The following is a 20211-nucleotide window of genomic DNA, read 5'->3' as shown; positions in this document are numbered from 1 at the left end:
TTTCCTATTGTGCACCACCTTTTGAAGATGTTCTCTTACCTTTTTGTTTATGCAGGCAGCATATTTCAGCATCTGATATAAAATCTCTCATAGCCTTTTTTGAGAGTAGCCAGGACATGGCATGCATTGAAGATGTTCTACATATGGTTATTCGAGCTGTTTCCCAGAAACAACTGCTTGCTTCTTTCCTTGAACAAGTCAATTTGATTGGTGGCTGTCACATATTTGTAAATCTTCTTGAAAGGTATGACCTCAAATAGTTGAAACACATTTTTTGATTATCGTAAATGTTGAATTGTGCGACCACCCTATTTAAAAGCTTAAATTGTTAGAGGGGACACCATTGTGAGAAATGAGACAAAAAAAAGGAATTCCGAGAAACTCAGTTTGATTATTTCCTGAAGCTCTTGTCTTTATATGGTGAAGTATTCATGCTCCAAATTAGAAGGAAAATCAAGAATTCCACAACTACTTGAAATCAATCAAACTACTTGACTCTATCTGATCCTAATTGATATACTATATTTTCAGTATCCTTGACATTCCCCGTCAAACTGGTACAAATCGTATCTACCAAGCTTGCTGTCTCCATAAAAAGTGTACAAAAGCTTGCTGCATAAATAACTTGTCCTGTGAATATATATGCAAGCTGATCATTTGACTTTATGAACTTTGTGACAGTATCTCATAGGAGTATTTCTCTCTCGGCAATTACATTTTATGTGCTTGGTCATCTCGTAAAACAACGGATGTGATGCAATATGAAGATGCAACTTGATTGTCGCACACAAGTTACATTTTGTCAATAACTCATCTGGATTGAGCAGCCTCAGGACTCGATAAATATCTCAACTGACCAAGATCCGTGGTCTGAAAATGCTGAAAGAGATAATGTTTCATCTTAGTAATGCCTTCCTGATCATTCTTGTGATAACTAGATCATAAATATAACCAAATACGTTTACATATTTGGAGCAGAATGACGATAGAACACAAAATCATCTGCTTCATTGCAAGTCATGCCTTAATCCTGAACAACTGAGCTAATTTACTAAACCTGTCTTCAAGGGATTCTTCTAAACCATATAATGATCAACCTAGCCAGAATACCAGACAGTTGCACTGCCCTTGAGCAGCAAAGCTTGGTGGTTGCTCCATAGTTATTTCATTTTATAAATAACCGTATTGATGTGTTCTTAATGTCTGATTATTAAAGAGGCAAATGATGAATAGTGGCCGTAGACAGAAAAAGGGACATACACAAGTTTAGCCACGGGAAATGTATCACCACAGTCAGACCCAAAAGACTTGAGCATAGCCTTTGGCAACTAAATGGTGCCTTGGGCTGATCAATCCGACCAACAGTGCCAACCACAACCACGGTAGATTTTCTTGGAAGTAGAGGAACAAGCTTCCAATTATTACTAGAGTGAGGGTAAAAGAAACATCCATTCAACAATAGCTGCTTGTTGCCAATCGGGATGAGAGAATAGAAACTGATGACACAGAAACATAATGAGATTGTGACATGACTCAAAACAAGAATAATTAGGGATTAGGATTACGAGTAACAACAACAATATACCCATTATAATCCCACCAGGTGGGGTCTGGGGAGGGTAGAGTGTACGTATACCTTACCCTCACCTTGTAAAGGTGAGAGGCTGTTATTAGGATTACGAGTAGACAAATACTTTTTGAGTAGCAAGAGAACGGTGCGAGAGAGACAAGTCCGCAACAGACAAAGAATCTTGTTTCGGGTTTGAATAATCTGGACCAGATGAAGAAATCAATGATTACAAGTCAGGAATGGTGGAGCTGTATAAAGTGGAGTTCTAGGTGGTGGAATTGTAGGTTGTGAAGTTGTATGTGTCTGTATCAATGGGAGAAGGTGGATGAGCGATAATGGCAAAATACTGAAAGATGGAATTGGTAAAACCTCAAAAATGTGTAGATGTTCAAAAGTCGAGAGTGTGATGTAGGATTGAGTCTAAAAAAAGGTAACATCTCACTAGGTACTGTTGGAGGTCAGGTGAGTAGCACTGAATCCCTGCTACACCCTTGAATAACTTGGGAATACACACTTGAGAGCACGAGGGACTAACTTGTCATTTTTCAAGAGTGAAGTTATGGACGAAACACGTGCTTCCAGAAACACGGGGGGAACCGAATATAAGGGTTTGTAGTATTTAGTGTTGTCAAAGGCACGCTTAAGCCCTGAAGCGAGACTCAAAACATGTTGAGCGCTTCACCTTGCTTTATGGGCGCTACAGTGTCATCTCAAAACAAGGTGGATTGATTGTTAACGAGGAACTAATACCTCATAGCCAAGCCCTCTCGCCGGATAATGCCTAGAAATGGCTCACGCACTCGGCTCGTGAAGAATCTGTGATCAAATTGAAGTATGGGGAGCTCGATTTTTGGGCTACTAAGGAGGTAAATAAACCATATGGTGTAACTGTCTGGAGATCGATCAGAGCATGGTGGCCTTTCTTAAAGAGCCATTCTGTTATCAGAGTATATAATGGCAACAAAACAATTTTCTGGAAGGATAGGTGGTTGGGAAACAGAAGTTTGGAGGAGCTATTTCCTGATATGTTTGCTCTGGCACAACATCAGAACAAAACAGTGGCTGCAATGTGGTCACCTCAAGGCTGGGGAGTTGATCTTAAGAAGAATGTTGAATGACTGGGAAATACCTAGACTAAACATTTGGAGTCTTTCCAAGGGCTGAAGGATGGGGTGGACTGTTTGTGGTGGACTGGGCATAACAAGGGGCACTACAAAGTGAATTCTGGCTATAAGATCATGAACATGACTGAGCCACAAAACTCTAACTGGCCATGGAGACAAATCTGGAAAGTTAAGATACCTCTTAAGGTTGCATGCTTTACATGGTTGCTAGCCAAAGAAGCTGTTTTGACACATGAAAACCTGAGAAAGAGAAGGATTATATTAGTTTCAAATTGTTGTTTATGTGGGGAAGCAGCCGAACAGTAGGGCATCTGTTTTTTGCATTGCAGAATTACTGATCAGTTATGGAAGATTTTTATCAATCTCAGAGGCATATCTTGGACAATGCCTAGCAAGATTGTTGACACTCTTTCTAGCTGGGAGCAGGCTGGGATTGGGGCCAGGAATAGAGGCTACTGGAGGATCATTCCAGCTTGCATATGGTGGACAATCTGGAAAGAAAGGAACTCCAGATGTTTTGAGGATAGAAGTAGCACTCTGCAGAAGATCAAGCAAGACTGTATGTTGCTATTTTGTTTTTGGTGTACAAAATCTGTAGATGCAGAATCAATCCTAGAAGTTCTTGACTCATGTTGATTTTACTTTCTTAGCTTCTTAGTTTTCTTTTTCTTTGTAAAGGGTTTTTCAGTACTACCTAAGTACTGGTCTATAAATACTCAAAAAAAAAAAAAAATCTGTCACCGGAAATACTAGGATTTGGTCAATGTGCGTAGGTGCATGAGATCTGTATGTGTTACTATTTTAGGCTTTATTACGGGACAACTCATGATGTTCATATCGATCTATTATGCGCCTCGGAGAACAGTAAGAGCTGATTTGTCTCAATTAGGCTTTTGACAAAAGATCTTATTTGAATTTAGGGGATTCTTCTATAAAGAATAAGAGAGAAGATCTAGAACCTAGCAAACTAGCTTCCTTCTTACTAGCATTGTTCCAGATCCTCTCGAACTTCCTTTATTGGTGACAACATAATAATCTGTATCGTTTGTAATTACTTAGTAATTCTTTACATTATATTTTTGTTCCCATGCCTATAAACTGCTGTAGTGAATGTGCCTCCTGAAGTAATTTGTTGAAGTTATTCAAAACCAAAGTCTGTTTCGTTTGATTGTCATGTGCTATATTTGTTGCAGAGACTTCGAGCCCATCAGGCTACTAGGTCTGCAGTTCCTTGGACGACTGCTGGTTGGTCTTCCGTTGGAGAAGAAAGGATCAAAATTCTTCAGTATTGCTGTTGGAAGATCTAAATCTCTTTCAGAGGGCCTTAGGAAAATTGGTTCAAGGACGCAACCCATTTTCTCAGTTATATCCGACAGACTGTTTAAATTTCCTCAGACAGATCTCTTGTGTGCGACATTGTATGATGTTCTGCTTGGAGGTGCCAGCCCTAAACAGGTGTGCATGTAAATTGGTGCTCTTGTTTTTCTTTTCCAGATTACAGTCTCACTTAGCAAGTCATGCTGCTATAACATGTACTAGCTGCTGGTTGCGTTGTAGTTTGCTTTTAGTTAGTTATTCAATAGTCAGTGTACATACAGAAGCTCATTGAACTATTTGGATCTTTTGTTTCAGGTTCTACAGAAGCATAGTCAACTTGACCGTCAAAAAAGTAGCAGAAATAGCTCTCAGTTTTTCCTTCCTCAGATTTTAGCCCTTATTTTCAGATTCTTGTCAGGTTGTAAGGATGCTCCTACAAGAATAAAAATTATTAGCGATCTACTTGATCTTCTTGATTCGAATGCTACAAACATTGAAGCTCTAATGGTAGAAATCTGTTCTTGCTGCTATAGAATTGCTCCCTTCTTTAACGTTGTTTGATGAGGCATAATGACTATCTTCTCATTGCTTGAACGTTGTTGTTTAGGAAAACGGTTGGAATGCATGGCTGGATGCCTCCGTGAAGCTTAATGCGTTGAAAAACTACAAATTGGAGTCGAAAATTAACGATGACACTGAAACGAGTGAGCAAAATCATTTGAGGAGTTTCTACTGTGTTGTTCTTTGCCATTATATGCATTCTATAAAAGGTGGCTGGCAACACTTGGAGGAGACTGTGAACTTTCTCCTTGTACAATGTGAACAAGTGTGTCCTTACCTCTACTTTGTGACACAGTTCTTTTACAACTTGAGTTTTGTTGTCAAATATTTGACTACTGCAAGCTTTTGTTACTAGGGTGGCATTGCTTATAGGTACTTCCTTCGTGATCTGTACGAGGACTTAGTCCGCAAGTTGTTAGACTTATCTGCAGTGGAGAATGTTCTTGTCACTCAGCCTTGTCGAGACAACATGCTGTATCTTTTAAAACTTGTTGATGAGATGCTTCTTTCTGAAATGAAGTTTAATCTTCCGGTATATGTCTTGCTTTATATACTAGCTCCTCTACCCATTTATTTCTCTGTTTTCTTGGTCACCTGAAATTAACTGCTATTTTTGCTATATGCGTAAGTGATTATTGTTATTTTTTTTTATTTTCCTCCACCCTATATACTGCTTGGTCCACAAGCTACTTGCAAAGCTTTTTGGTATTATTCTCAGATCATAAATATCATAGGAAGTTGATGCAAGTAGTTTGTAGGCTTAAATTTCAAAAGACGTAGTAGCTTTAAACTTTAGAATAAGTATATATGCTGTGAGCTCCTCTATCTAGCACTGTTATTTTCCATCTCCTCATCTCCCTTGTTTCCAGCTTTCTTGAACTTTTTCTGGTCTCAAGTCTTTCTAGTGGCAAACAGTTATTATTTGTACCTTGGAACTCAATTACTTTCCCAACAAGTGATAAAGACTAATCTCTTTTGCCCATAGTAAGGAAATTGGACCATATTTCTGTTTATAACCCAACATCACTGTTGGCACACTATAAGATGGCGGTCGTTGGTAGAGAACATAGGATCATTTTAATAAAATGGAGGCTTTATAAATATGTTTAATAGGAGTTGAATGTGGTTTTTGTTGTTTCATTCTTGTTGAAAGTGTATTTAACTTTATTTTGTTCTACTGGTCACAGTATCCAGCCAGCAACACAGAATTTTCTTCAGAGTTCTTAGAACTAGAACAGCTGAAAGACCTTGGATCTGCTCTACTTGATGCCCTCCAAGGAGAACCTGATGAGAAGCTATCGAGGTACTGCAGATATAGTTTGGCTTTTTTATAATTACCTGATGTTGCAGCAGTTTATTGGTTGGCCTTACCAAATTAATGAAGTTACTGCAGTGTTCCGCTGTTTTCATTTCTGTAAAAGCCTCTTGCTTTCTTTCCAGGAGTCATGTTTTCAAGCGGCCTGACATTAATGAAGTTGAGAAAATTGACGATGAGTGGTGGAATTTATGTGACAATCTTTGGAATGCTATAAGTGAGATGAATGGCAAGGGCCCAAACAAGATGTTACCCAGGTCCTCACAGTCAGTAGCACCATCACTTAGCCAAAGAGCCCGTGGCTTGGTAGAATCACTGAATATACCAGCTGCAGAAATGGCTGCTGTTGTTGTCTCAGGGGGGATTAGCAATGCTTTGGCTGGAAAACCCAACAAGCCTGTTGATAAGGCTATGCTTTTAAGAGGGGAAAAGTGTCCAAGAATTGTATTTCGGTTGATTATCCTATATCTTTGTAAATCATCGCTTGAACGAGCATCTCGATGTGTACAACAGGTTATCCCTCTTCTGCCTTGCCTTCTGACTGCTGATGATGAGCAAAGCAAGAGCCGTTTGCAGCTTTTCATTTGGTAATGTTTCATAATTTAATGATCCTTCCTCTGGCTGTTAAATTACGTGGCATCGTTTGACTTCTCATTTGTATTGACAAGATATAATATTCAATTCAACACATGTTTAGGGCATTACTCGCAGTTAGGTCTCATTATGGGGCGCTGGATGATGGGGCTAGATTTCATGTTATAGCTCACATAATTCGGGAAACTGTCAATTGCGGGAAACTGATGCTAGCTACAAGTATTGTGAGCAGAGATGATTCTTCAGAGTCAGGGAGCAATACTAAAGAGGGAAGCACCATTCACAATCTGATTCAAAAGGATCGTGTGCTTTCTGCGGTGCGTCTTGGAATAGTTAACCCTGTGCTATATCACTTAATATTTTGTACTTTTCAAAAAATAATTTGAGTATATGCATGTTTTCCCCTTGAAATTAGGGGATTCTTGTGAGTACATGCATGGAAATTTTGAATTTCTGTTATTCTCCCACCATGACCACTTCATAGTCTAAGAAATCTCTTTTGTCCCTTTCTTCTGTAGTCTCCCTGACTTTTTTTTTGTTTTTTGGTATTTTTAATTCCTTGGATTGGCTTTTATTGATGTTTTATGATTCTATTTATGTACTTCTGTTTCAGGGAGTTGCCTTGCTTGCTGGTTTGTTACCAATGGACTGTTGTCTAACCTTTTGTCAAATGAAAACTTAATAAGTTATTGGAAAAACGGGGAAAAAATCCCTATATCCAAAGTCTGTACATTATTAAAGTTTGGACACTTACAAATGAGTTTGGTTCTCTACAGAGAGCAAATCATCAACACTAACAGGAATCTCATGTATTCTCCAAAAATGCAGAGAAAACAAGGTCAGAGGAATGAGCAATAATAAGATATAATAAGTTGGGATACTGGATTTTGAGAAGTCGGAATGCTGGATAAAGTACTCCTAGTTGATTTCTCTTTACCACCTTTTGACAAGTTACCTCTTTGTCGTCCTACTTATCTCTTCTCAAGTCTCCCAGTCGCTGTTTACCTTATTACTTGGTCTTTATGAGAAACCCCCAAAGGTAAGTCTAAATAGGTGATTGAAGAGGGATATCCACTTTTCACATATTTTTAGGATTATTCTCTAGTCTGAGACTAGTTGAGAAACTTACAATGTGTTCCTGGGACAAAGGAGCTGATCCTTGTCAGCCTGATATACTGAGTGTGTTCTGTGCAAATAATAAACGAGACACCTGAATGTTGGCTGAAAACCCCCCTGAAAGAACTTAATTGCTCTATCCTTCGTTTAGCTGAGTGCCTCAGTGACCAAAATGAACAGCTATTATGTTTCTTTAAAACTAATCTGTTGACGACTTCTGTTCTAGCACTTAATGTTGGGGCTTAATGAAACAGGAACTTGCCCATCTATGTTAGTCTAACATTAGAAGGATAGCATGTGGTTAGACTTTTGTCTTTCATGAGCTTGTTTCCGGAGTTTTTGCTCCTCGTTTTTTCCATTCCAATTTATATTTGTTCACTTATACCTTATGCCCAGTGAAATTTCATTCCATCCTGTCCAGTTTGCCGATGAAGTAAAATATGTCAAGAGTTCAACAGCAGATAGGACCATGCAGTTGCATGAGCTTCGTGCGAGGTTGGATGAAATGGCAATCACAGATTCCAACCAAAAGAAGTCTTTTGAAGTTGAAATACAGAGTAGTTTAAATGTCATTCTTGCCTCTGATGACAACAGAAGGAGTTCTTTCCAATTAGCATATGATGAACAACAGCAAATTGTTGCTGTAAGTATACAAAATATTGTCACTGGTTTGTTGTTTCTTTCGTGTTTCCCGCATTGAGCTTTTCACCACTTTTTTTTTTTTTGGCTCTTACAGGGAAAGTGGATTCACACTTTTCGCTCTCTCATTGATGAAAGGGGTCCTTGGTCAGCTGATCCTTTCCCAAACAGCACATTAACACACTGGAAACTTGATAAAACAGAGGACGCATGGCGTCGCCGGCAAAAGTTGAGACGGAATTATGATTTTGATGAAAAGCTTTGTCGTCCTACCTCTACGACACCTAGCATTGAGGCTCTTAATCCTTCCAATGATGCCAAACCTGGTTTTGCAGCACATATTCCTGAGCAAATGAAGAGGTTCTTGCTGAAAGGGATTAGGAGGATTACCGATGAGGGTTCATCTGAATTGAATGAAAGTGAGAGCGAACTTAGTGGGCAAAAGCCTGGTTCTGACGACTTGTCAGATAGACAGTATTTAGAGGTTGTAAAAGAGAGCAGTGATCTGAAGGACATCGCTAAGGAAGACATAGATTGCTCCTCCACCCAGATTGAATCAGAAGATAGTGAGGTACAAATTTACCTCTATATCTTAATAGAGCAAACAACTAATTCAGCATTTCTCAAGCTTGGATTTATTTTCAGGTTCTCATGTCAGTCCCTTGTGTCCTTGTTACACCTAAGAGAAAGTTAGCTGGACATTTAGCGGTGAAAAAGAAATTTTTGCATTTCTTTGGTGAGTTTCTGGTCGAAGGTACAGGAGGGTCATCTGTTTTCAGAAACTTTGACTCTTCTGGGAAGTTTGATGTCAACAAGTCGGATCAGTTAGGCGGACTCCAAAATCACAAATTTCTCAAGTGGCCCATCAGTTATGATTTAGATTGTGAGAGGGGAAGAGCCATTAATAGCATTGGTGCTGTCAATAATGATGAGCATCAAAAGCATCCTAACAATATAAATCGGCACAGGAGATGGACAATCTTCAGGGTACTGGAGCTACTGTTCTGTATGATTTAGTCTCATATTCTTTGTCCAAAATCTTATCCTCTCCGACATTTCTTAATGTAGGTAAAGGCTGTACACTGGACTAGATATTTGCTAAGATATACAGCGATTGAAATTTTCTTCAGTGATTCCACTGCTCCTGTATTTTTTAACTTTGCTTCGCAAAAGGATGCCAAAGACGTTGGAAGCTTAATAGTTCTAAACAGAAATGAAAGTATGTTCCCAAAGGGTTACAGGGACAAGACTGGAGTTATTTCCTTTGTGGACAGACGTGTGGCGTTGGAGATGGCAGAAAATGCTAGAGAACGCTGGAAGAGGAGGGAGATAACGAACTTTGAATATTTAATGGTTCTGAACACTTTAGCTGGGAGATCTTACAATGATTTGACCCAGTATCCCGTGTTCCCTTGGATTCTGGCTGATTATTCCTCAGAGACTCTTGATTTTAACAAATCTTCTACCTTTAGGGATCTATCAAAACCTGTTGGAGCACTGGATGCTAAAAGGTTCGAGGTTAGTCAATACTTCTTTGTGACTAATTTCACATATAGTTTATAGCTCTCTTTATTTGTGATGCAATCCCAGTTTACCTCTGCAGGTCTTTGAGGATAGATATCGCAACTTCTGTGACCCTGATATTCCCAGGTAAAATTTGAATTTACATTTTGGTTGTCCTCCAGAACTTAACCTTTGATACGTTACATGATGTGCAATCATTCTTGTTTTCAACAGTTTCTATTATGGTTCTCATTACTCGAGCATGGGAATTGTGCTATTTTACCTCCTGAGGTTGGAACCTTTTACAGGCCTCCACCGTAATCTTCAGGTATTTGGAGATTGCTCATATTATTGTCCACTGGTTTCACTAGTTTATAGCTGAAGTCATCTAATTCTGTACTGATTCATCTAGCTCGCAGGGTTGAGATTGATTGTGTGTGTGATTTTTTGTCTTCTACCTAGACCAAAGTTTTTAACAACTTATAAAATATTGTCTTCTTTGTTTTCTTAGGGTGGAAAATTTGATCATGCTGACCGGCTTTTTCATAGCATTGGAGGAACATATCGGAATTGCCTTTCTAATACAAGTGATGTGAAAGAGTTGATTCCTGAATTCTTTTACTTGCCAGAATTTCTGACCAATTCAAACTCATATTATTTTGGTGTCAAACAAGATGGAGAACCAATAGGTGATATTTGCCTACCTCCATGGGCCAAGGTATGGTCTCACTGCTTATTTCAACTGAAAGTGTGGTTTAAGTTTTCCTTCATCGCCATATGATGTGTATTTGCATCCCAGTTGAGTGGGAAAATATGAAAAAGGCCTAAGAAAGGGAACCAGAAGCAAATTATTAGAGGTTCTTTATGCCTATAAATGGAATCCAGCCTAAACAGATGATTTCTGTAGCATGTTTGTGTGGGCTATCATATACAACAAGCTCTCCATATATGAAGGGATGGGAATAACTTAAGACAACTTTATTTGAAGAATAAAATCTTGAAGCAATGAGTGGCATAGTACATGTTCCCCCCCCCCAAATCAGCATCAAGGTGATACTGGTATCCAATATTTACAATTACAAAAGGCCTTGTTTTCGCACAAGGATTCAAAAAATTCAAAGATACTATCTGTATCCTCTACATAATTATTCTTTACACCAGAAGAGAGGACAAAAAAACACTTCATCTTGATTTTCTCTATAGAGCATGAGTTGTCTTCAAAGTTAAAAGCACCTAGCATTGCTTTCATTCAATACAGTCTGCCATATGCAAGCTGGAACAACCTTCCACCACTTCTTCCGAAGGATTTTCAGTTGCCAACCGGAGAGAGAAAGTCCTCCTTCTCTCTAGAATCCATGAACAATGAAGATCACCAATTAAATACCCATCTTTTTTTGCAAGTGTCAGCTGGAAACAGTCAACCATTTATTTCTTCACTGTCCAGTAGCTTTTAATCTTTGGACCATGGTTTTCAATATTTTTGGATTAAGTTGGGTGATGCCTCAGAATCCGAGAGAGGCATTTGTGAGTTGGAGCCTCTGGGAAGTTGATACGACCATCAAAAAGACCTGGTTGATGACCCCTGCTGCTGTTTGTTGTGGAATGAGAGAAACAGAAGGTGTTTTGATGGCATCACAACGCCAAGTTATTGTTTTGATGGCATCACAACGCCAAGTTATTCTCTTAAAGCTAAATGGTTTAGTGCATCACTTTTGTTTGACAATGTTGCCCCCGACCAGTGTTTGGATTTTATTAGCACTTTAGTTCTTGATTGAGACATTTTTTTGGGGCAAACAATGTTTTCCTACACTTTTGCTCTTTTGTAATTTGCCTGCTGTAGCTTTGCATCTTCTTGATGCCCTTCAATGAAACACATTACTTCATCAAAAAAAATAAAAACATAGCCATCTTTTTCAAGATTCCTTTGAGCAGTAAAATAGATGGTCAATACTGTCTCTTAGATACCTGCTTTGATGGGAGATTCAATTGTGGGACTGGTGGGATTGAATCTGTTGTCGATTGGGCAATGAGGAATGAAAAGTCTCTGTTAGAAAGAATCTACAATGGTTGTGTTTTATTTCTCTGAAGTGCATGGCTTCTTCTATGAGGCAATAGTCCCTCGCATTGCATCGCTTCATCACCTGAAGCGACGGAGCAATTATAAAATAACACTGATAGTAAGATAGATAAGCAATAGACTTTTAATGGAACACTCTATTAGCATGCGTTCTTTATTTTGCATTGATTTCTTTAGTTCTGTTAATCTAACCTTTTTTGAAATGTCTTTTCTTGAGCTGAGGGTCTATCGGAAACAGCCTCTCTACCTCCCAAGGTAGGGGTAAGGTCTGCGTACACTCTACCCTCCCCAGACCCCACTTTGTGGGAATATACTGGGTATGTTGTTGTTGTTGTTGTTACTATTGGCATGCATTCTGTGAGTATGGGAAGAAAAGAATTGTTGATGTCTTGAAAGGCTGTTCCAGTGCATAATGCAAATGCTCACAGCACTTGGATAGACATGTTACTTGGAATTTCCCGTTCCCTTGTGCCACAAATTGATTGGCTCGTTTTTCACTTGTATATAAGTGGGCACCCTCTTAGTGCTGTTTTTGTGGAGCTAACCTTTGTGCTGAAGTTCTGTTTATTTCTTTACTGTTTAATGTAGACAATGTTTAGAGAGCTAATTTTCAAATGCATGTACAGGGTTGTCCTGAGGAATTTATTAGTAAGAACAGAGAGGCCCTTGAAAGCGAATATGTGAGCTCAAATCTCCACCACTGGATTGATCTGGTATTTGGTTACAAGCAGTGGGGAAAACCAGCAGTTGAGGTATAGGGAAATAGCTTTGACTTCAGATAATTCTTGAACCAGTTGCAGGATTTGAATTTCGCTGAATTTTGAAGATGTTGTCATACAGGCAGCAAATATTTTCTATTATTTGACATATGAAGGTGCTGTGGATCTGGATACCATGGATGATGAATTGCAAAGGTCGGCCATAGAAGATCAAATTGCCAACTTTGGTCAAACACCGATTCAACTTTTCCGGAAGAAACATCCTAGAAGAGGACCTCCGATTCCAATTGCTCATCCTCTACGATTTGCCCCTGGTTCTATTAACCTAACATCAATGGCTTCATGTTCAAGCAGTTGCCCTTCAACTACTCTGTATGTTAATGTGCTGGATTCGACCATTGTCCTTGTGAACCAGGGCCTCACCATGTCCGTAAAGACATGGGTGACCACCCAGTTGCAATCTGGTGGAAACTTCACCTTCTCTGGCTCACAGGTTAGTTTAGAGCAATAATAAGGTCGGGTATTATGATTAGCTAGTCGGTGAAGTCATTTTTAACTTTCTTGCAGGATCCGTTTTTTGGGATTGGTTCCGATATCCTTCCTCCTCGGAAAATTGGGAGTCCTCTGGCTGAAAATATTGAGCTTGGAGCACAATGCTTTGGAACATTATCAACACCAGCTGAAAACTTTTTGATAACATGTGGTACCTGCGAAAACAGCTTTCAGGTTATATCGCTAACTGATGGCAGAATGGTACAGAGCGTTAGACAACATAAAGATGTCGTGAGCTGCATTTCAGGTAATTTTCATTGACTGAAAGATGTGGCAGCTTTTGTTTGGAGCTTCTAGCTAACAAATGTACACACTTTATTCTCTGGAAAAATGAAGGCTGAATCTTGATGATTCTTGTGATGGGATAGTAATGAAATTAATGGAACTGAAAGCATTGACATCAAACTGACTTGTGCACGTCAGAGAATCCTTCGTTGTTCAAGGATGTAAAGTACAAACTAATAGCCAGACCTTCCTGGCATTAGATTACTTGTCCATTTAAAATTGTTTGCAAACACCAGACCTCTGACTTGTCTAACTGGGTGCTTGTAGTATCTTTCTGTTGAATATTGGTGCAACGCAACATGTCAAAAAATGGTAAATAAATAAATTATGACACGGAATTTGCTTAGTAGTCCTGATTCTTGATAATCTTGCTTAGTTTTTTCTATTTTTTGTTTCATAGAAAAGAAGCAAAAACAGAAAGTAGGGGCTTCTCATTCAATAGTTGAAAATTATTTTGAATTCTGGGGAAACTGCACGAAACAACTGAAAGCTGTTTCCGAAGTTTTATCATCACATTTGTCATCTATGCCCCACTTAATCTTTTGTTTCACAATGCAACAAACCATCTAATGTTAGCCCACCCCCGTACTTAATAAATTATATTGATCCACAGAAAAAGGAGTAGACTCATGAGCTTTCTAAAAAGTGAAATTTAATATTTAGGGAACTAGGACTTTAAATTAAGAAGGCAAATCTTTCATCACACCTGATAACAGATACTACAATCCTTATATGCTAATAGTGCAGTGAATCAGTTCGGGACTGAGAATTAAGAATTTGTCTAACTGGATAGTAACATTAAATACATGGAAATTGAGCATTTATATGAGAACAGGCCAAGTTATCATGCCAAATTTGAGGGGTGTGTTTCCTATCATGTCAGTACAGTGAGTTGAAATTTTTTTGACATTGCACGCTTGTGGTTCAACCTTGGCAAGGAGGGACAATCAATGTGGAGTAGAGCTCCTTAACAATTGAAGGCAGTGTATTTATCTGTAAATGTTTATTCCCTCTTAAGAGGCAGTAGAACAGTCTCAGATGAGGGACAATATTCATTACTGTGATCGGATTGGGCACAATTCTGAAACTTTTTTTTGTTTTTGGTCTTTCCTTGACTTCCTATAGCAAGAAACCTTCTGAATGTCAACTTGGTATCTCTTTGTTTTTATCTTAATAAAAGAAAGTTCTCTCTTTGTTTACTTTTAGATCTTTACCGACTGCCTAGGATGAATACCATCGGATAATAACCATGTACTAGCTGCGGTACTTGATGCAAGTCTTCAGAGTTTTCAATAAGCATCCTACCCATCTAAAAAGAAAAAGGGAAAACAGTGTTGATAATTTTTTGGATTTTGTTAGCACATATTGTTTTTGAGCTAGCCTTTTGCTGTTGTTTTTTTGACTTTTAGCTCCTTGTAGGAATTGTACTGGAGCTAGCCTCTTGGACCCTTGTGTAATTCTGCATCTTCTGGATGCCTTAACTAGTGCGATTTACTTCATAAAGAAAAGGAAACTTCTCAATAAGCAATCCTCTTTTGTTTCGTTTCTTTCTTTTCTTCTTTAAATAGCTTGGCTTTTGTAGAGAGCCACATTTTGGTATGGGTTCTCTACGTTTTTGGTGTACTTCTTATATACAAGAGTTTTCTTCTCCCACCATCAATAAAATTGTTTACTTTATGAAAAATATACAGTCCAGTTACATCAGTGCAAATACATATTTCTTAGTTATTCTATATTTTTCAGTAACGCTAAATTCCAAGCCATTTTTAATTGTTGCAGTTACATCTGATGGAAGCATCCTGGCTACTGGAAGTTACGACACAACAGTAATGATCTGGGAGATTGTTCGCATTAGAACCCCTGAAAAGCGAGTAAAGCATACCCAAGCAGAGGTTCCTCGAAAGGATTGTATCATTGCTGAAACCCCTTTCCATATTTTGTGTGGTCATGATGACGTTATTACGTGCTTGTATGCAAGTATTGAGCTTGATATAGTTATAAGTGGATCAAAAGATGGAACTTGTGTTTTCCATACGCTGCGGGATGGGAGATATGTTAGATCCCTACGACATCCATCTGGGAGTCCACTGTCAAAGCTTGTTGCATCACGTCATGGAAGGATTGTTTTTTATTCTGATGATGATCTTAGTTTGCACCTCTACTCTATAAATGGGAAACACATCTCGTCTTCGGAATCCAATGGCCGCCTGAACTGTCTTGAACTCAGTAGCTGCGGAGAGTTCTTGGTTTGTGCTGGAGATCAAGGGCTGATCATTGTACGTTCTATGAACTCTCTTGAGATTGTGGGGAAGTACAATGGAATAGGGAAAATGGTAACTTCACTAACTGTGACACCGGAAGAATGCTTTATAGCTGGGTCCAAGGATGGAAGGCTTCTTGTTTATTCAATCGAAAATCCTCAACTTCGTAAAACTAGCTTTCCGAGGAATTCAAAATCCAAAGCTTCTACGACATAGTGAATTTGCAGTTCAGGACTGCTGTGTAACGTTAAAAATATCATCACTGAAAGTGATGCCGAATTGAGGTATGCTTCTAGGTCGTTCATGAAGAAAAAGTTCATATGGTTTGATGTGTCATTACAGTCTTAGCTTCCTGGCAGTGAACTGTGAAGTATGAATACATACCTGATTCTTTCCTTTTTATTGCTGCTGCACTACTAAGGATATTTACCTGTACTGATCTTTATGTTCCATGCTCTGCCCTCAAGAAGCTGCACTAGATGCAAGCTTGAGCAAATATCTCAACCAAGAAGCCATATAGGATGATGCACCTATGGAACCTAATGATTTTTGTATCAACCCAATATACGTCTATCGATGAACATAACATTGTGAATTTGAAATTGTTTCGCGAACAACTTAACGACATGTTAAATTATTAATTCCTTGAGAAGACTTCAAAACGCGTTGAATCTAGAAGGGTTCTTTAATTGGGAAAGAAGAATTACACCGTTTCTGATGAGAACTACGTTGTTTCCTACTGTTTCTAATTGTAATTATTCATAGTTTCTAATTCTGAACTAAAATTTTGGTTCACCAAGAAAAATAGGTTCTGTTCCAAGATTTTGACCATGTTAGTTTTAGACTTTTAGCACAACTGTTAGCAAAGGGGTCTATCCAGTCTGTTTGGTTTACAGAAAAATTGTTTAGTAGATTTCAACTGAAGCTGACAGGAAAAGTAAACACTAGTAGTAGAGTTCAATTTTCAGCATTTAGCTGGTCTCATGTATTACTTCCTGCTATGTTTTGCTACTTTTTGATTTGATGGTGTTGGGATGTTAATCAGTGCCTAAACAGTCCTAAAAGGTCCTAATGGAAGGAAGTATGGTGGAACAGGTTTAAGATGTCAGTTTGTTGGATAGAAAATGGACATGTCCCTTTTTATTGCCATCATTTTTTTTAATCTGTGAATAGCAAAATAATTGCTGTACTCTTAATTGTACCGGGACTGGTAACATAGAGGTGCTAGATTACATGCTGGATGTCATCGTTCCAATTTTTTGTACATTAGTGTAAGTTCTCATTATTAGTGTGTTAGTGTTCTTAGCAAAGAGAAGCAGTGTTGCTGCAAGTCAGGGACATGAATGGCAGAAATATACAGCAAGATCATATATAGCAAGGACAAGGCATTTTTCGTAGGAGGTTTTGAGTGTGAATCTCATATGGATCTCGTGCAGTCACATCTTATTCTAGAGCCAAACTAGGGCACAGTGCATCTTATTGTGGACCAGACCAAATAATCAAACTGACGAATCCCAGTCTAGGTGCAGTTACCTGAGATAAGGACATGGAAAGAGTCGGATTATTTCCAATCGTTAAGCAATTGTTGCTTTTGTACCCAAGATCCTGAGTTTTGCCAAGTGAAGTACCTTCCCTTTTTGTATCCCACTTCGTCGGATTTTTTCCACTCGTAGTACCCAAGATCCTGAGTTATGCCAAGTGAAGTACCTTCCCTTTTTGTATCCCACTTCTTAAATTTGGTACTGACTACTGAGCACTGTTTGTTATTTTACTCTTGTTGGCTAATCTAAGATGGTAGGTTTTTGTTTTCCTATACATTATTTTTGCAGATTTTTGGTTTTGTTCTCTTTTAATTACCTTCTTGGTTCATTTGTATTGCCGTTCAGGCTGAATTGAAGCTTATTATGTCATCGAGAAAGACACGATCTATATTATCGGAGTACGTGACTGGTGTTTCATTTTTCAAGAGGAAAAAAATGTATATTGGATCTTTCTTCAGTAGCTATTATAGCAGCGCCCTCAAATTGCTGCATCCGCGGAAGGATTCATTGAGCATCAACCTGTAGAAAGATTAAGAATGGCAGAATATAGCACCATCTAAATATGATGTGCTTTTGATATTCAGCTACTTGTGGAAGCAGTTGCCACCACCTAGTGTACAGCATTTCGCGCACATTTTTCTTTATATGATTGGCCTCAAATGTTGTATTAAACAATTATAGGAAGTAAATGGCGTTGACATTAGCACCTTGTGGTTGTGATCATTGGGTGTGTAGCCCCGAAGTGTTTTTTGTATAGATGGGCTTCACACCCTTATAAGGAAAACCATATACTATTAAATGAAAATTTCATTGTGATTTCCCTGTTCTTTCCATTTTGGTTAAGCTTTTTCATTCATTTGTGATCGTGATTTTTTGCCTGTATTTCCTTTTCATCCTTTTTGGATGCTTAAATTTCTCTTACGGGGAAAGAGGGAAAAAACTTACGTTAATATTAGTGAAAGCTTACCTCATTATTCGTGAAATGTTTACAAGCGTACTTTTGAACGGTGAAATGATGCAAGAATTTGTGAACTGAGACCCAGTTAGTAACTCCCATGGTTCCAGCACTTTTTAAATCTCACTGTAAAGTACTTTGAAACAAATTAGAGTTACGTTATATGCATGCTACTCCTAATTAAAATTGAAACAGTCGTACAAGGCATGGGTATATATTGGATGCATGGTGTAATTGAGGGCATGAATGAACGCTGGGGCGGAGCCAGGAAGTTTGACAATGGGATTTAAAAAGGTAGTATAAAGAATGTTTCCAGGACTCTATAGTTATGATAAATAAACACATTGGCCTTATATATACAATTAATTTTCCAACGAAAGATGGGTTCAGTTGACCTTATATATATAATGTAATTTTTTGATGGAAGAAATTAGAGTTACGTTTAATGCATGCCACTCCTAATTAAAATTGAAATAGTCGTTTTCATAAAAGGCATGGGTATGTATAGAATGCATGGTGTAATTGAGGGCATGAATGAACGTAGGGGCGTAGCCAGGACATTTGACAATGGGATTTAAAAAAGTAAAAAGAATGTTTCCAGGGGTCGATATTTATGATATATAAACACATTGACCTTATATATACAATGTAATTTTTTGACGAATGATGGGTTCAGTTGACCCTCCTTGCACACCTGCAGTTCCGCCCCTGAACGGAAGCAAAGAGAATAAAGGCGAAAGACATGTTTGTATTAAAAAGTATATAAAGGTGATCACTAGAAGGTAATATCCAACAACCAAAGTTTTGAATCCCTGAATATCTATACTAATAATGTATTAAAAAGTTATAAGGCCAGATAATTAATTTAGTGTTACAGCCAACGTGTATCTTGACTCGATATACTCATGTTTGTCCAAACACCTTGTCAAGTTTTTAGATGAGACGACATGTCACATGATCAAATCAACCGTACTTGCATTTGCCTTGGAAGGGAAAGAATCTCAGATTCCGAAATCGTACAGTCGAAGATGACAACCTTGTTAATTGTGCACATGCAACATCTCCATAAATAACAAGGTTGTCACGTTTGACAGTACAGATTTTGGTATCTGAAATTTTTTGGTCCCTGCTGAATGCTGATCCCGAGAATTTGAAGTCAAATTTTGGTTCAATGAATTATGTGAGTGAGTGTTTGTGAGTGTGTAAATAACGTGTGCCAAGAAAATAGTGTACAGAGGGTGAGGGAAGGAATATTCTGATTGAGATTTACAGGAAAACTGATATATACAGAGGTAATTCAGTCCCTTTTTTTTTTCTTGTATAAATCACACATTCTTTATGTTCAAACTAACTCAAATGTGTCAGCTGAACCATTTTATTTTTTTTCTAATAGAAATACCGTTTGCATTTTCTTTGCTACATACGGGGAAGGAGGGCTCATCTGTTTGATGTGAACAAGTTGGATTGTGAAAAATATTGTTTGTCTTCACACCCACACCAAAGTTTTTAACTGACTACTATAATAGTTTTTCCCTTCTTTGTTTTCTCAATCTTAGGGGTAGCAAATTGACAAATTCGACCGGCTTTTTTCCATAACTTTAAGTTCTATATATACGCGGTATAAAAAATATATATTTACGTGATCAGGTCACTTTCACACCGATTTTTTCTTTTTCTTAACATAAAAGAAGCCCCACGTTAATCTTCATCGATCATCAGCATTGAAGCTTAACAAAATAGCTCCAATTATTTACAATTATTATCCCACCAAAGCAACATAGCTTTGCCATTTAACAATTACAGAATCCTAGTATAATGTCATCCTTAATTGGTACTATATCAACCCATAATAATTTACTAATATGTTACTCCGAACTCCATCACAATTTGTTTAGTACTTTGTTCTTTTTTTGGTCCTGAAGAAAAGATTAATACCTTCATATATTAAGCTTTAAGTTCTTATATTAAATACTGAATGCCTCATTGGCTTGAAAATTTTAGATTTGGGACCAACGATATTTTGTACGTAATATATTCATGAGTTTTGCAGCAAAACTTTTGCTTATGTATTTGTCAAAAGTT

General features: G+C 38.1%; 1 protein-coding gene across 1 annotated transcript in view; it reads left to right on the top strand.

Annotated features, from left to right (window-relative positions):
• The window catches only part of LOC132033603 (BEACH domain-containing protein B), a 35885-nt gene extending 17891 nt beyond the window's left edge, over window positions 1–17994 (top strand). Inside the window, exons 22-41 of the mRNA XM_059423617.1 lie at window positions 56–244; window positions 3888–4149; window positions 4327–4518; window positions 4619–4837; window positions 4928–5104; window positions 5760–5875; window positions 6013–6474; window positions 6585–6798; window positions 8019–8240; window positions 8334–8807; window positions 8882–9223; window positions 9305–9754; window positions 9840–9886; window positions 9974–10067; window positions 10251–10457; window positions 12443–12568; window positions 12657–13028; window positions 13103–13334; window positions 15152–15917; window positions 17520–17994. Of these exons, the coding sequence (XP_059279600.1) occupies window positions 56–244; window positions 3888–4149; window positions 4327–4518; window positions 4619–4837; window positions 4928–5104; window positions 5760–5875; window positions 6013–6474; window positions 6585–6798; window positions 8019–8240; window positions 8334–8807; window positions 8882–9223; window positions 9305–9754; window positions 9840–9886; window positions 9974–10067; window positions 10251–10457; window positions 12443–12568; window positions 12657–13028; window positions 13103–13334; window positions 15152–15849 (5095 nt within the window). The 3' untranslated portion in view covers window positions 15850–15917; window positions 17520–17994. The remainder of the gene's footprint in view (window positions 1–55; window positions 245–3887; window positions 4150–4326; window positions 4519–4618; window positions 4838–4927; window positions 5105–5759; window positions 5876–6012; window positions 6475–6584; window positions 6799–8018; window positions 8241–8333; window positions 8808–8881; window positions 9224–9304; window positions 9755–9839; window positions 9887–9973; window positions 10068–10250; window positions 10458–12442; window positions 12569–12656; window positions 13029–13102; window positions 13335–15151; window positions 15918–17519) is intronic.
• Window positions 17995–20211: the final 2217 nt, after the last annotated feature.

This window comes from Lycium ferocissimum, chromosome 10 (assembly GCF_029784015.1).
Source record: "Lycium ferocissimum isolate CSIRO_LF1 chromosome 10, AGI_CSIRO_Lferr_CH_V1, whole genome shotgun sequence".
NCBI classification, from domain to species: domain Eukaryota; kingdom Viridiplantae; phylum Streptophyta; class Magnoliopsida; order Solanales; family Solanaceae; genus Lycium; species Lycium ferocissimum.
The sequence above is the reverse complement of the archived record's forward strand: the minus strand, read 5'-3'. Positions and strand labels throughout refer to the sequence as shown.